Source organism: Microchirus variegatus (genome assembly GCF_963457635.1).
Source record: "Microchirus variegatus genome assembly, chromosome: 12".
In the NCBI taxonomy this organism is placed as follows: domain Eukaryota; kingdom Metazoa; phylum Chordata; class Actinopteri; order Pleuronectiformes; family Soleidae; genus Microchirus; species Microchirus variegatus.
Genome location: NC_139813.1, coordinates 15,213,754 through 15,231,814, shown reverse-complemented (window position 1 = coordinate 15,231,814; position 18,061 = coordinate 15,213,754). Strand labels below are relative to the sequence as shown.

Here is an 18,061-nt window from a genome sequence, read left to right as displayed (position 1 = left end):
CTTCCCGATTGATTCAATGCGGTCAAAAAAACGAGACAGGACCCTTGAAAGGAAAACCAATCATTGTCTGTGATCATATTGCACAGCTGGCAACTGTGCACAACGGGGTGGAAAAAACGCCGTCGTTTTAACATTTGTGTCTCAGAGAATGACCTCTGTCTGACCTCTGTGACACTGCCCCTTTGCTCTTACATACACACACACACACACACACACACACATACAGTACACACTGACATGCATGGTCTGGTGGTGTTGCTGATGCTGGCACATTTTGTGCTCTGGGACAAGAGCTGCTTCACTGGCACTGATTACCCCCTTTTATCCTTCCACTGCAAACATCAGCCAACCCTGCATACCAATGGATTACAACCGACCACAGAGAGATGGAGTGGAAGAGGGGAAATTAATGAAGAATAAATATAAAGGATAAGAGATTAAAAGGGAACGAGGGAGAAGAGAAAGTGAAAAGGAGCTAAGTCGGTATGACATTTGAAATGATTTCGGAGTGGCCTAAAAACAAACAACACTGTCATATTGTTTGTCATATACGTTTGTGTCGATTCATCGCAATGCAATTCAAGTGAAATGTTTCTGTTAAGATGACAATTTTCTGTGGTGAGAAAATGCTATGATTTGTGCCAACAGGATGAAACTCCTCATCTTTCTTGAGTTTTAACATTTGTATATTTGTACATTTGTATGTAACATAATGTACCTCTATTCACAGTGTGCCAAAACATCCCTCGTACATACATTTCCCAACAGTTGCATCAGCACCTTGCAAACTGGGTCAGTGTGTCCAAGGTTGCACAGACAAAAATGCACAAGTTGGGAATTCACAGGTAAAGCATTATTTCCTGGAACGATTGATTCTCCCAATAAATGAAACCACGAGTCCACGAGCTGCTGACTTTTCCACAAATGTCATCTTCTGAGGTAAAAAAAAAAACGCATGTGGACGTACACTTTTGAATTCACACTATCCACCGTACTAGGTTGCTAAATTAATGGTAATATTAAATATTAGCACCTGTCTCGCTGTTGCCTAGCAGCAGCATTAGCATGACTTTCACCATTTGAATACAGAGCAAACACGACTTCCCACGCCATAACCTTGTGCTCACAGGTTCCCTTTGAAAGCGTTTAATTGTTGTTGCTGACCTTTACGCTAACATAGCCTATTAGCAAATTGGATGTGTAACTTGGCTAACCAACTCTGGTGTGCATTTAAACAGGAGGGAGGCCATCTGTGCTATAAAGGCTACATTTTGGGTTCAATTCCATTTTTTGACCTTTGCAATTTAGTTTTTATGCTATTTTTATATATATATAAAAAAACAACTTTAATTACTTTAATAAACTAACCTTTTTCTAATATGATGACCAGAACTCTGGCAGTGATGATGATGATTTTGCAGTTGTTTACCACGTCCAGGGCTTTTGGGGAACAGCGTTTAAAAGCCTGTAAAGAGAAAACAAACGCTAAATAAATAAACGACAACATTAAGGGGAAATAGATTATGCATTCCAACAAGCTATCCTCCTTATAGATAAATTAAGCCTGCTACATGAAACGGTGTTGACAAGGTTCTGTTCTAAGGCTAGATTTGTATTGTTGATGCAACTTTAATTATATTAACAGGATTTTTTAATGAGAACCCCAAAGGTCCAGCGACACTTCAGATCTATATTTGTCTGGCTTGGAAAGGCTTTGTTTGTTTATCTCATTTTCATCCTGTGGAAATAATTGGAAATAAGTATCTCATTTATTTTCATTGGAACGAGTATTAGGGAATGAAATTATTATTTTTTTTTTTTAAAGCAGGGCAAATATTAAAGGTCACACTCAAAGCAGTTAATAAAAATACAGTTGGTGAGCAGATGTTTCCTCATTGATGCCACTGCACATACTGTATAACCTCCTGGCAACGCAGCTCATTGACCCGACTATTTTCATAACTATGTCAGATCAAACTAAACCAGAACTCTCTGCTGTTAGTCCAGCAGTCCACACACACACACACACACACACACACACACACACACGGGGCTGTAAAAGGTCTTTTCAGAGGAGAATCCTGCAGCTGCATTAAGTTGGAGATGGAGTTCAATCTGCAGAAGTTACCATTCACGGCTGCTTCGGTGGTCTTCTGATGTGTCATGCGAAGGCTTCCTGAATGAGTCGCAGTCTGAGCAGAGCTGATAAGGCGTCGCTGAGGGACACAGACGAAGTTGGACCAAAAAACACATCACACATACAAAAAACCTGGACATACTGTATACGCTCACAAGAAAGAAGCAGTGTTAGACGAAAGCAAAAGGAGCCGAGTGAAATATAATGTGTTTTCAAGGACATGGGAAAAACGACGCCTGTTAGTAAACAGCCCGACTAAATCATTTCTGAAGAGGAAAAGAAAAAAACTTGGTCTTGGATAAATCACATCGAGAACACAATCACACAATCACAGACGTTCGCACAAAGACGAAACACACAGTACAGCAGATGAAGCTGTTTTACAATGAGAGGATTGGCTGCATTTTGGGAACGCATTAAGGAACACTTTTCCAACTGTTGTGGTACAGAAACATTTCTGCCAATTTCAATTCCTCACGCTGGCAAAAGAAAGCGTTTCATGACCAACCTTGTCCAATTTCTTACACCGCTGACTTGGAAGCTGTTTGGTGGCAACATCATGCCACATGTAACTGTCTGGAAGTGAACCAGGGTCTTTAAGTCGGTGAAAGGCTCAACTGTTTGGACTTTACGGATCATCTTACAGTAAAGCTATGCTACAACTTAAGGCAAACAAGAAGAAGAAGAAGCAGCAAATGACTTTAGCAGAAGTTGAAGTCACATTTTATAATATTACTTAAAGGTGCATTATGTAATAAATCTAAAGCAACATAAAATGTCACAGAGACTCAGGAATAGTGTTCATATAACATACTGAGCTCAACCAACAACAACAGTACAGCCAAAATATTTGCGTTAAAAAAAAATATTTTGCAGACCACAAATCATGTTTATGTTTTTAAATCATGTTTTGGCATGTGGCGCCACCTACTGCCGTCTACTAATCATTGCAGTCAGTAACAGCTACATTGGCGGAGAAAACGAAACCTAAAAGACCTCGGTATTTTGAATTTGAGTGTAGTAACCGTTTTTGTCCACATTCTTACATATGGCGCCTTTAAGTATACGTCTAAAAGTATATGACATTTACTGTACTTAAGTATCAATGGTCATTTTTTGATATAAAATGTACTTAAGTTAGGATTCATGGTGGCTCAGTGGTAGTTGGAAGTTGCTAGTCTAATTATGTGTCCTTGAGCAAGAATGTGTGAATGGGTGAATGGCAAAATTATAGTGTAAAGCAGCTCATCAAGACTAGAAAATCTCTTTATAAATACAGACCATTACCTCCTCTTCTGATTTAGTGGAGTATAAGTTGCTAGAAATATGAATGTACAAAGTAAAGTACAGACGTGAACAAAGTATTTTGTTGTAACCCTATTACAACACTGCTCTCATCTTGCTTGAAGAAAAAAATGTATCAATGTCTTTTCCATTTATGGCAAGTATAAATATAACGCATATAAATAGGGGATGTCTTTTCCATTCATGGCATAATCGACGTAACTCAATCCAGCAAAATGTAACAGATTTTATCGAACATTATCTAATACAAAAAAAAACAAAAAAAAAACCCAGGCCTCGTTTTATGTGTGATAATTACAGGAAAAGATACAAACAAATGATGCTTTTAGAAGAGCGATTTCCGATTTATGGCACGATTACAGCCATACACACAAACGAGGCTCTTTTTATTCATACGTAACACAACAGTGTGACTTAATGTAACATTACCTAAAATAACACACCTAATGCATGCAAAATGATGCGCTAACAAAACCTTTTTTTTATTTGTGGCAGCATTAATGTGCAAGTCCAGCCTGATGCATTATCAGCAATCATTTTACCATGTATATATATATATATATATAACCTAAAAGGATACTGTCAGAGTGACGACGTAGATACAGACACATGGCAACATAATGCAACATTAAATGGATCCAAGGATTAAAATAATGCAACATGATGAAGCCAAGTGCCGTAAAAACGACACCGACCAAACTTTATGCATTGCTTCAAATACATCATTTTTTTTATTTTATTCCGCGATGGATTATTATGATGTTTATCCACGCAAATGCACTGAGCTCCACATCTTCCTCTGTCCCACACAGATAAAGACTGCGCTCAGTTAAAGAAATAACCTCCCCTGGGGGGGGGCAAAGCCTCCACTGTGATTATAGATATGGTGCTGATGTTGATGGCTACCATGTGCAGCACCTAAGTACCTACAATTACAGTCATCAACAAAAGACATGCTGGAGGATATAATTACTTTCATACAATGTTTTTTTTGTTTGTTTTTTTTGACAAAAACATCATCTGTTTTTCTGTTTATTTATATTTTTAATGTTATGCAGTACCAGACACATTAATAGGAACACATCCTTGCAAATGAGTGAACATATATAGATCATTTACCAGCCAGTTTTTACTGCAAGTCTATACATGGGTGCAAATAAATTGCATTCCTTCAAACATTGCACAGAAGTGTCTGTCGAGTATAATTGTAATCCAAGCGTTTACTTACAGTAGGTGTCATTATATGTACGATGACACGCAAACAGCGGAGGAAATTGTTTGATTTATTATTAATGCAGCGGCAACGCTTGTAGACACAGAGCTCTGCCGCTGCCCGGTCTGTGAGGAATCTTTACTTAATATATCACAGTGCTGTCCCTCACACGAGCCAAAGACTCCTCTGCAGTCAGGAAAAACACAGCTCCAAGGGAATCATTTAATTTATGGCGCCACATACTCTTATTTTCACCGATGATATCGGTGTTTTCTCCGTTTGCGGTGGCTCCTCCAGTGCGAGAACACAGAGAGAGAGCACTTAAAGAACCAAAGCACCACGGGGGGATTTGAATGTAGGTGCACGATTGCATTTGTCCAAAACCACTTTACGCTCAAACTTACCTAACACAGTCTGTCAAATGACAGAATGTGACTAAAGCGTGGGCAGAGCATAGCTGATGATGGTGAAGGCTGCAACAATCAATCAATCAATCAAATATTAATCATGTACTAAATTAATTGTCATGTATTTTTGTGTGTTTTTTTCTTTTTAATAATTAACCAAAGTATTTGATTTTTCAGCTTCTTAAAAGTGAAAATGTTCTGGTTTCTTGGTTTCATTTAAAACTTAATCATTTTTGGAGGTTTGGGAACAAAACAAGACACTTGAGACACTTCATCATCTCAAGGTTCGGAAAACAATGATCAATATTTGTTTTGATGCTTTATGGACAACTCATTGACGTATAATAGTTTATGAAAATAATCCTTAGTTGCAGCCTTGGTCTGTACAAGTGTATCATTGATTTTAACCCCCCACAGAGCATTTTTGCTGCTTGTTCCATTACTATGTTAAAATGTACAGTATATACAAAGGGTATAAGAATGTGCAATATAGAGTGTCTTATATCCTTATTTTCAGTACGACCGAGGCAATCTAATGACCACCAACTAATGAATCACCAACTACATAAACAGACCTGAGCAAAAAGTACTTAAAAATGTTTAAAATCCGACTGAATTTGTGAAATTTGGAAATGCATCACAGTTCAAAGTTCACTCGGCTCGTTTTTATGAACAAAAGGGAAAGAAAAACTGTGTATTTTGTGACTTCTGCACATGTATTTCTATTTTATGCCACTACTGAAAATGTAATATAAAAAGAATCATAACTAATACATAAGAAGACAAAAAAAACACACTTTGTAAAGCCTGAATATGTGACCTATAAACACACACCTCCAGGATGTGCATATAAAGAGTTTTGGCAAACTACCATGGCTCCACTATGGTTTAAATTAAATATTGATTCCGGTTGTACTTTAGGCATGAAGCGCTTTGCTTTGCAGAGGCGGCCATCTTGCATTGCCGTGTTTCTACGGCAGCACGAACGGACAAAACAAACCAGAACACGCAATGTCACTAACACAGAATCTCTACTTTCGGTATGGTAAAATATATGGAACTTTGAGTTTAAAAATGGTTCCTGCATCCAAATTATAAACACCGGAGTGTCTTCTCCGCCCCCCCTCCCCCACTGCTTCCCCTGAGACTCAAGGTTGCCGGGTAGTTTGAGGATCCAATCCCACACAAACTGGAGCACAGAGCTGCGAGGAAACGCACTGACAATCATCAGTTTGTCATCAAACACACGCGGACAATAACATCTCACGAGGCCCAGGGGAGTTTGTTATTGAGAAAGCACACCTTTTATATACAGTATAACAAAGGCTTCTTTTATTTACACACACAATAAAACTATACAGGACTCCCCTGGAAGACCTTCCTGGCTAAGAACACACATAACATTACCGTTGACAGGGACTGGATAAGTTTGTGTTGACAGGTGAGACAGACCCGCACACACACACACACACACACACTGATGTTGGATGGACTGATTTGAGGACAGCCGTCTGTTTTATCTGCATGGCATGATGCTGCAGCACTATATATGATTTAGTTAGTAATTAGGGAATAGAGACGTATCCAATTATTGGGGCTGTGAAATATCACCCTGTCTCAGAACTTATTCCAGTACTGTCTGCACCCTGCCTTATTATTACACCAGCTGCATATATGATTAGGTGTGTGTGTGTGTGCCTGCATGTGTGTGTGTGAGAGAGAGAGAGCTAGCAGAGTGTATTTGTGTCCAGAAAAAGCAAAGTCCACAAAAGAAACTCATTTCTGCCCATTGTACATTATAGGTATAGCCAGACCACATGCTCCATGGAGACAGCGGCTAAACCCACTGCTGACACCTTGTGTGCACTGTGTAAGCAAGTGAGCGCCATTTGTAATTCTTTGTTATAATATGTCAATATTATGATGATATTTATCATTATGTAACATCAGATGCTGATATTCATCATTACTACAGTACAGTTATGTATTGTCATACTATGTTTGTATACTATATTAGCATATACTGTATATATACCTTATGTCAGTGTCTTGCACTTTTTCATACTTGTTATTATTTTAAGCCTATACTAATTGTACAGAGCTAAATAACTCCTGAATTCCTCCCCCATGTGTATGAATAAAGGATCTTTTTCTCTTTCTTTATCATTTAGGTCACACAAAGTGCACAACTAAAAGGCAATCAGCGAGATAGACGCACAAAATGAATAAAGGACGCACACATAGCTGCACATAATAAATGTTTGTGTTTGTTCTTGGTGTGTGCGTGTGCGTGTGTGTGTGTACGCTTGTGTTTGTTACCTCTTAGGGAAACTTTTGCGGCATAAACACAGTGACCTTGTCGAAACTAAACTTTTATCAAAAAGTCCCATCTGCTGATAGAGTCAACATGTTGAGCCCTTCCCCCCCTCGGTATGTCCAGGGAAAAACCAACACTCATTAACAGCAGAAAAATGGAAGACATGCACAGTGTTAATATATGCACACAAACCAGACCATGCAGTTCATTTACCACTAAAGATTTACAGCCGCTGCTGTGTGTGTGTTTGTGTGTGTTTGTGTGTGTGTGTGTGCACAGGCACCTGGTATTCCTTATGTTGTGGAGACCTAAATAAATTTACACAGTCAAATTATGGGCGTAAATGACTACATTTTAAAGGGAAGACATGTTTCAAAGTTAGGTTAAGGTTAGGGTTCAGATAAGGCCAGTAGTAATCATGGTTAATAAGTAAGTGTAGAGTAAGTGTCCAGGAAATGTACTTAAGTCAATGCAATGTCCCCTGAGGTCATGGGAACCAGTGTGTGTGTGTTATTGTAGTGTCCGTCACTCCGTCAAGGGGCAACGGAGGCAGCAAGGGCTGCGATTGGTCAGGACAGGCAGAGATAACTCTGCTCTGTGCCGGTCACTGTGCGCACCGAGGGTCCACAGAGGCGGAGCTGATCACCACCGACAACGCCGCTGCCCAACTATAAATATGTCATATCTTAACAGCACATGCTTAGACTGTGAATGGCTAATTTCTCGCCTCAAATTATCTTAAAACTTCTTCCGGGACAGAAAGATATTTATTTCAGATGAGAAACGGCCACTGTTTCAATGTTATTCAGCTGCAACCACAACAACAACAGTCTTTCTCTCTCGGACGCCATTGCTCACTGTAGCCAAAACATCGCGTAGCGACCCCTACTGATCGGGCGGGAAATTGCAACGCTTATCCGGCACCACGACAGAGAACTATGAAGGCTCGAGGGTTCTCAGTGGTTACGCAGTCAGATAACGCATTACGCAGTCGGAGAAGTATAATGTGGCCTTTAGGCTCTCCAAATAAACAAAAGTCAATGCATGTGCGTGAGGGTGTTCAATCTATACAATCACATCTCACCTACTGTAAAAAGCCGCCCTCCGCTCAGCCTGTCACCACTGGAAACACAGACCATGGGACTGTTCTATATCAGTAAGTGGAGAACTGCTATCTGCAACCATCTGGGAGAGAAGAGAGAAGAGAGAGACATGCTTTTGGAGATCTTGATGCTGCCAAAAAAAGAGGAAAAAAATAAATAAATAAAGCTCTAGATATAGACGGAGCATTCACTTCCATATGAGGGTCAGATATTAAGATATTAAACAGCAAGGTGGCTCTCTGCTCTGGGCAGATATGGCAGCAGAGTGTGGATGACATAAGTGCATGCACATTTATCTTTCAAGCCCAGTACAATACATTATGCATGCAAAAGTGACTCACTGGATGAAATTTGATACGCATTTCATTCCAGTCATATTTCGCTCCTACACCACGCAACATCAATGCAAAGTACAATTTTAAAAAAGATAAAAAGATGGAGTTTGTATTAACCTCTCTGTGGACTCCTGTCTTTTGTTTATAACTTGCAAACAAACACCTGCCTGCAGCTCCACCCTCCAGTGTCTCTCTCACACACTCTCACACACACAGTGACAGATGTGCAAGAAGTGATGCAGTGTGGAAATTATTGAACATGTAACCCACGCTTGTGTATTCAAGAAGGACACATTTGTCATGTCCTGCAGCAACATGGAACTAGGCTGCGGTTTTTGTCTTCTTTTTTTTTTTGGAGCATTTTCCAGACAGCATAAATGTTTATGTGACACCAGAGTGCAGTAGAAAAGCTGCAGCTTCTCTCATATTGTTGCTCCTCGTGAGATGCTGCTGGTGTCTTATCACTGGTGGTGGCTGCTGCTGCTGCCTTGAACTTACATACAACGCACCCTGAGGATCATGTACAGAATTCCACAGCTCTCTCTCTCTCTCTCTGACAACAAAAACCCATGCCACGGTAACAGCCGCCTGTCGCCGCCAGGCCGCCCTGCTCGCAGTGGATTGGCTCGCGTGGATGACTGGCGTATTCCTCCGCGGGCGTCCATTGGCTCGGCGGTAATGGAGCCCGTGACTGAGCTCCAGTAAAACCCCGCGGAAGGAGGAGCGCGCCTGGCCGAGGCGGAGCTCTCCGTGGTACTTATTAAGAGCCTGGCGCTGAAAGGAGTGAAGTTCTAGCCCCGCACGGCAGCCGGAGCACCCGGTTGGCACGTTGTAACGCTTAGATAGACAAGTGTGAGAAGAAAGGGAGAGGAGCGAAGAGGAGAAAGGAGCAGCACGGAGGGGGACAGCTCAGCCCTCTGTAGCGATGGACAACACGGATATTTAACCATTTGCCCAGGGAGCGCACAGGTACATCCTCAAGTTTCTTTCCATTTTGCGCCGTGCGTAAAGACACAGCAGTGGCTTTATTTACAGCTCTTTCTCTCTCCACACTCATTCGCTCTGCAGCAGCTGTCGTTCTCACACTATACTTTTAATCATTTCCTTTATCTTGCTTCCTCTGCGTGGGAGCTTTTTTTTTACATTCCACCGGAATTAATGATTGACAAATGGGAGTGAAGTGAGGATCATTGATTGTGTTCGTGTACGCGTTCCATCTAAATACAAGATAGAGCTCCTGTGTACAGTCGGGAAGTGCTGAGCGCGTTCTCAGCCTAGTCTATTATCTGTTGACCAAAGGGATTTTAAATGCAGCCATGCGTAATGTGTGGCGCTGCGTGAAAGTGACTATATTTTTGCTTGACGTTGCATTTCACACCTGACATCCATCTCTCTATCTCTCCATATCTCCCTCCTCATCTCCCTCCTCCTCCTCCTCCCTCTCTCTCTCTCCGTGCTTTCAGACACCGCAGTCCATGCCTCTGCCTTGCCAGGTCATTGATGGGAAATCAACTGGATCGGATCACCCACCTCAACTACAGCGAGCTGCCCACGGGGGATCCGTCCGGGCTAGAGAAGGACGAGCTTCGGGTCGGCGTCGCCTACTTCTTCTCTGACGAAGAGGAGGAGGTGGACGACCGCACTCCTTCTGACTGCGGCTTCACCAAAGACCACAGTCCGGCCGAGGAGGGACCGTTCTCGGTCAGCGAGGTGGAGTACTCGGCGTTCTGCTCCCAGGAATGCATCTTCTCAAAACTGCGGGAGAACGAGGACTTGAATGTTTACTCGGCCAAAACTTTGCTGACTATGTGCAAACCGGGGGACCTGCTGGAGCTGGTGGCCACGGCGCAAGCCCCCCACTGGGCCATCTACGAGCAGGACGAGCAGGTCATTCATCTGCACAAGGGCGAGATCCGCAAGGACAGCCTGCTTGAGATCAGCAGCGGTCGCCACGGGAGGATAGTCAACAATCGGTACCGGTACCGACCGCTTCCTCCTGACCTGGTGATGCAGAACGCAGTGGGACACCTGGGCCTGAGCAGCGAGGAGATATGCTGGACCAACTCGGAAAGTTTCGCAGCCTGGTGTCGCTTTGGGAAACGGGAGTTCAAAGCCGGGGGAGAGGCGCACTCAGCGGAGCAGCAGTATTTCCTTAAGGTGCACCTGACTGGCAGCGGGGTGCACACTCTGGTCTTTCGCAGCCTGGAGGACATGATCCGGGAGAGAAGGCGAGTGGACGCCAGTGGAATTCTTAAAGAGCTGTCTTTGGTTAACGGGGGCAAGGAGTGATCATGGATTCCGTTTGATATCCTCTCCTCCTCCTCCTCCTCCTCCTCCTCCTCCCTGGCGCTCTCTCTTTCTTTCTTTCTTTCTCTCTCCCCCAGCTGCCTCGTTTCGCCAGCGCGCGCGGACGCACAGTTGTTTTTGCGCACACATGAACGTACTTGCACATAAGCACACAGACGCACACACGTGCAAGGAAGGACCTGTTGGTTTGGGACGTGGATGGATGGATGGATGGATGGATCAGCCGCCTGCGAGATGCGCTTGGATCACATGCGCCCTGAGGAATTTCCATCTAATTGCAGAGTGTTGAAAACTGAGAGAGAGAGAGAGAGTGCGGCCATTTAAACAGACAACGCCCCTTCAGAATCAGAAATCGTGCTGAGAGAGACACGATTTCTACCTAAATACACATTGCCCCCAAACAGAGAAATCACACATACACCGCGCGCGTATATGGCACAAGGCTCGGTTTGGTTTTTCCGTTTAATTTCTCGGGATAATGGAAATGGCCCCTTCTCTGCATACAGGGCACCTGCTGCGGCAGACCAGACGGTGAGATTGGGGGTGGATGGGGTGGGGGGTGAAAAAAAAAAAAGTCTCCCTTCTATTTTTTTACTGTTAGCTTTAAGGCCGGAACTGAACATAACACCGATCCAAGCCACTACTAAAAAAAAAAACTAAAAAAAACTCTGACCTGTGACAGTCCCAGGTTCTATGCCTAAGCATTTGTGGCTTGTTCAAGCTTCTCTTTGGCCATATCAAGACTACTGTCATTGTCACAATGCTGTCATCCTGAACCACAACACTGGATGTATGTGTACAATAATTGTATTCATATTGATTTCAATTTGAGTCTCTTATTTTTGTATTTACGTTTAGTGGATTTAACCCTGATCTCTTTTTTGGTTCAAAAAATAAATGGAGGTTGAAATAATGAAAAACAAGAACTGGATTTTGAGCAGGTGTTGTTTTGGGTCATACATGTGCAATTACACGTTAACCATTGCTCGCTCTTATACTCAAACACACACACACACACACACACACACACACACACACACACATGGTGGTGGTGGTGGTGGATTTCCTGTATGAATTATTGATGCTCTGGTGCCTCCTGACCATGCCTGGAGTCAAATAGGCTTCATATATCTCCACAGTGTTTGGAGGCAATAAAATGGTCATCTGCATCAAACCCATAAAAGGCGTTATGATAAATCCATACGTTATCTGCGAGCTACAGTATACAGGCAGATGTATGGAGGCAATGGGAACATGCAGTGTTTGGCCACAGGCTGTGTTTCCTTGCGTGGGTTTTTATCCTGCTGGTGTTTACACATTCACATGCATGCTGATTTCTCTCTGATTATGTGTTTGTTTGTTTTTTTCACTATCCAGAACAGCACTATACTCATGTCATATTGGTTTATATGCTATGTTTACATTATAGTTCATGTTTTATCACAAAGTAACACATTGTTATTATGGCTTTGCATCAGTCTGCAGTGGCTTTATCTGTGGGAGTGGAAACATCTTCATTTTCTGGATGGACTACTTTGCTCGTGGTACGGAGACGTCCGTCTATAACGTCGCTTCAACTTAATTGAGTCTTAAAGGACCAGAGCAGATTTATGGAAATGTTTTGTTGTCATGTGCTTTCTTTGATGATGCTGCCAGCAGCCTGCAGCTCTCATTCATTTCGATGGCACGGTGTTTTCATCACGATACAGTCAGATACTTCTCAGGTTGAAACATCACCTCGACATGATATAGGCCGCGATTTCAGCCTCAGTGTGTTTACCATAAATAATACAATGTTGATTTTTTTTGCTGAAACCACCTGGAGATGAGGGATGGTGTTTGTCTCTGCTGGGACTGATTTGCGTTTTTTTGTGTGCTCTATATTTGCCTCTAGCCATGCACGATTGACCGGTATTTCTTCATCATTGCTCTGTCTTGCTTTACTCCCCAACCTCTCATTACTGAAGCATAAAAAAAACATTTTATTTAATTAATTTTAAAGGGATTGGGAGGTTTAATCATAAACTGGTTATTCCATTACACTGACTCAAAAATCAAGATATATGTAAGTAATTCAAAAACAGCTCCCCCTCCCAGTTACTACTGTTTTCTCCTTTACCTTCAGTTGTTTTTGTCTGTTCCGTATTGTGAACACGTGCAGTTGGATAGTTGAAGTTGTTCCAGGTGTGTGTGTGTGTGTGTGAGAGAGAGAGTGTGTCAGACATCCCCAGTGAATTTGAAAAATCAGGGTACTGGGGCAGCTTGTTTTAGCTTGTGTGTATGTGTATGTGTGTGTGTATATGTGCTCTGTAACTAACAGGCCTTAGTGAAAGATTTAGTAGTTTCTATAAGTTCTACACACACACACACAGATAGAGAGAGAGCTCCAGGCAGACAATGCCCACCACATTTTTAGCTAAAGGGAAGGCCTCTGCTGTCTGACATTGTCAGTGTGCGTGTGTGTGTGTGTGTGTGTGTGTGTGTGTGTGTGTGCATTTCAGCTTCAAGCTCCATATTCCACCATATATACGAGTGTGTGTGTGTGAGTAAAAAGTGCGAGACAAAAATACCGAAAGCTGTGAATGTCAGGTTGTTTGTGCGAGCTCAGACAACTCAGTGTGTGTGTGTGCGAGTGTGGGTGTATGTACACAGTATATCGACCATATGCTGTGTGGACGTACTGTATATTTATGAGGGCCTGCATCTTTGCAGCCATCACTGAGAGTGTGAAATAAATCGCTGTAGCACACACACACACGTGTCTGCATGTGTGTGTGTGTGTGTGTGTGTGTGGCTGTGCAACCTTTCATTACAAAGACAGTTGTTAGCCTTGGTGGTCACTCATGTAAGAAACACATATGTCAACAAAACCTTTTTCTCTCACACACACACTTTCTCTTCCATACATTTTTTTTTTGTTGTTGTTCCTTTGTGCAATGGCATGGAAGCATGGGATTCACATGGGGTTTGTCGACTGTGTGTGTGTGTGTGTGTGTGTGTGTGTGTGTGTGTGTGTGTGTGTGTGTGTGTGCGTCTGGACTAAGTGGATCACAGCTAGCCCGCTGCCAGCTAAATCAGGGGTCTCGGGGGAGATGTTGTGGGGAGGAAGGAAACAAGACCATCCCGCCTGCGTGATGCCTTTAAGAGGATCTCCTCACACTTGCCTGCGTGGATCTCCCTGTAGACTTCATTGTCTTTTGTTCCTTGTCCAGTATTATTTAGGGTGAACTACTTACTACACCAGTAACTGGGTTAATGGCGTAAACAGCTGAAAACAATAGTTTGCTCTAAGTATACGATGTAAAAATGTGTGCATAGTGTTTGAAATTGCATTTGGAGAGAAATTACACGCTCTAATGCAACTGTTATTTAAATGACACGGCTAACAGGCATTGTTTTTTCCGCGTCACACTGTGAGGGTGGGTGTCTCTAAAGTAAACGTCATGCTGGCTCTCAAACAATAATGACCATGAAACCTGCAACACAACCGTCCTTGTCTCTCACAGTGTCACTATTAATCACTGAGATGTAGTCGCCAATGTACGTTCACATTGTAAAACCTGCGGTAATGTCCTTTTGTTTTAACGCCTCGCCAACGAAATCCACTGAAAAGACCAAATCTGTGTCCGGTTTTAGAAAAAAAAAAATCATTAGTGAGCTACACTGATGAACTGGGCAATATGTTAGATTATACAACAATGAACATAGACACTCACATCTTACTATTTAGCTTTGATAAATACTGTGCAGACTAAATCCACAGCTGAAACTATAGATTCCAGACAAACTCATGTGTGAAAATAGCTTAAATCAAACACCCTGCTTTTCTTTAAATTAAATAAATATGTAGCTTTTATACTATTGAAATTTTACATTTGTGACCTGATTTAATGAGATTAAAAGCTGGCGCCATATATTCTGTGAACTGAGAACGAACTATAAACGATTCTTTCAGTCAGATGTGCGTTACTGTTTCAGTCACAAGGAACAGATTCAATTTCAGTTAAAATTAGCACACTGTAGTTGACCTAATTTTGTATCTGCCAGACGCAAGTAAAAGCAAGAATAACTGAGATGACATCTGGATAAACTGTGGTTTGACAAGCGTCAAGTCAGGGAAGACTTACAGGAAACGGGGGAAGTCCTGCTTTGTGTTAAACTTTGTTCCGAAGTCTACGCATTTAAATAATAACTGCTATTCAACAAAGCTGCCAGTGCTAAACAATAGCCTTGGGGAAGTCATCGTACCAGAAAAACCTGCCTGCAAACACACCCTTTAGGTGCAACAGGTGCAATAACTGACATGCAAATGAATGCTTCTGTTCAAACACACTTGTTTGTGCTGCTGCACCTGGACACTTCAGTTGAATGACGTCGCCTGTCAAAGTTTAAACAAGGGGAAAATGCATTGGTGTGGAAGGTAATTGGTTCCTTTATGTCTCGTGAAAAGCTATATTGTTATATGTTATATTTCGCCCATGTGCAGAATATCAGTGTTATTACTGATATTTAACCACGTGGTTGAGATGAACCTATAATGCAAATTAGTTGATCATTTGTAATTATAGTATATAATGTCTTTTAAATAACAGTAGCAGAAATTGTATTCATGTCACATTTAAGGTGCCATATTGGCAGTGAATTTCAGTGGTGATTGCATCTAAGTTTTAGAAACTGCATGTTTAAAAGTCACTTGCTAACCCTCAAAAGTCCTATCAAGTGTTAAGTTATTTGTGTAGCCATGTGTTTTGGTGAATTTTTTAAAGGTCAGTGGTGGAAAAAGCATGAGTCTTGGATGATAGCGCTCAACCGTAGCATTTCCTACAGCCCATAAATTCTCTATTCTCAAGGCAGGTGTTGCCTCAGGATATGTGCTCTGCCACAGCTGCACTTCTCTGTCCTCGGTGTCACATCGGCGAGGAGACGCAGGAGCTGCTAAATGTCAGCGGCGACGCTGTCAACAAGCTCCTCAAACGTTCGCGGCGGCATCTTACGGTCATTTAGTCGAGGGGAAATCTAATTTGGACAAGAATAAAAAATGACCGCAGAGGTCATTTGCCGTTCCTTTGAAAGCAGCGGGTCTTGTTCACGAACGCCCTAATCACATTTTGCTCTCAGCTCTTTCATAATCAGTGTTTTACAATGCAGACTCAATACAGCCGCTTTCTCTCATAATTAATGTTGATAGTCATAGTATCCAAAACACATTGCCACATAATAACGAGCAAATTGAGGCCTCAAAAAAAAAAAAACATTCATTCAATTTGAATTGTATGAAAACATTCTCCGCTAGACGGCCTGGTTTGAATTGAGTTTTATGAATAACAATGAGCTGCTTTTATTTAGAGGTTTAGAATTAGCAGAGGCTCTTTGTCTGACTGAAGGACACTCCGGCAGCTTCGTTGCAGGTCTCGCTCCCGACTTGAGCAGTTAAAGGACAAATATCGTGACCACCTGACTGTTCTAAAGTGCGTTGCCCTCGCCCTCCTCTTCACTTTTTAACAAGTAAGAAGTGAAATTGCCCACCCACCCCGGCTGTGTTCGCGGTGCAATCGCAGTTTGATTAATGGCAAAGACCAAACGCGCCACAATTTTTCTGTCTCTCTCTATGGTTTTAACCCTTCTTAAAAAGTCACAGGAAAAAAGGTTACTGTAAATGTCATTATGGGCATTTTCACCACTTTTCCGGACTTGCCCTGCTCTCGATAACCTGCTGGAAAATGTCATTCTCTCCACATTTTGTAAGCAAACTTAATCCTGTCCCACACCACTGTGTTTCCCATGTTAATGTTTACATGTTACCAAATCCACTTTTGGTGCAATTGCACAGGGTTGAACAATGTCCTCAGCTCATTATTTTATTATTTTACTTTTGCTTTTACTTTTGCAGCGAGAAGACCCGGGTTTGTGATCCGGTTCTCTTTCTGTGTGCATGGGTTTTTCAGGGTTTTCCCTCCCGCAGTCCAAAAACATGCAGATTTAGGGATCAGGGAAATTGGATGCTCTATTATTGTTTATAGTCTATGACGCCCTGTGACGGACTGGCGACCTGTCCAGGGTGTTCCCCGCCTTTCACGCTAAAGTGGTAGAAGATGAATGCATAAACGAATAAATGAATCTCACTGCAGTCTGGTCTGTGCGCAGCCCGCTAAGGCTATTTATGAGGTAAAAGGTCTGAAAAACACGCTGTGTTTACATATTCAGTGCAGTGGCTCGTGTTTAGTTCAATTAAAAAAAAGCACAAACGGTACAAATAAGTCAGGTGTGTGTGAACATAAGGTAGAACTCGGGGGTCACTCAAGGTCAAGCCAAATGGATGATGTAGCAGCAGTATGTTAATGAACAACACCAGCAGAGTCAGCAGCCCCGCGGCGCGTGTGGTGAAAATGGCCTCGTTTTACTGTTTCACCTTAAAAAAACAGTGGGGGAGTTTTTGCGAGTTCATTTATTCCCAAGAAAGAACAATGTACACTTGTATTTTATATTCAAACTAAAAAAAAACAGCAAGGTTGGAAAATGGGTGAAAGCAAAACAAGAATGTTCAAAACTTGTTGCATTGGAATTTATTAATACTGCAAAGACCTGTGTTAAAAATTCATTGTTTGTTTTTCTGACATAAACAGGAAGAGTCGGGGGCTCACGGCAGATTATTTCACCAAGGTCACCATGAAAACATTACGTTTATCCAATTGCAAAGGCAATCCCTGCACTATATGATATACATGTGTGCTGATTTGGCTTATTAAACATAGTTAAAATCAGCCAAAAAATAAGAAATTATCTAAAATAGATAGTAGAGTCTCATTATATAACCCACATACTGAGGATTTAACATTTAAACCACAATAAAAATAACATCTCAAAGCCTCCATTGGCATCTTTTCTCAGAGGAGTAAACAGTGACACAGCTGTTTTTTTTTTTATTATTATTAAATCT

At 41.9% G+C, this 18,061-nt stretch overlaps 1 protein-coding gene across 1 annotated transcript; it reads left to right on the top strand.

Moving 5' to 3' along the window:
* Positions 1 to 9,680: 9,680 nt before the first annotated feature.
* Positions 9,681 to 11,106, top strand: lratd1 (LRAT domain containing 1; the record flags this gene model as incomplete). Its single annotated transcript, XM_083898319.1, has 2 exons — positions 9,681 to 9,786; positions 10,281 to 11,106. The coding sequence occupies exon 2, from the start codon at positions 10,318 to 10,320 to the stop codon at positions 11,104 to 11,106; it is 789 nt and encodes a 262-aa protein (XP_083754445.1). The 5' UTR covers positions 9,681 to 9,786; positions 10,281 to 10,317.
* Positions 11,107 to 18,061: the final 6,955 nt, after the last annotated feature.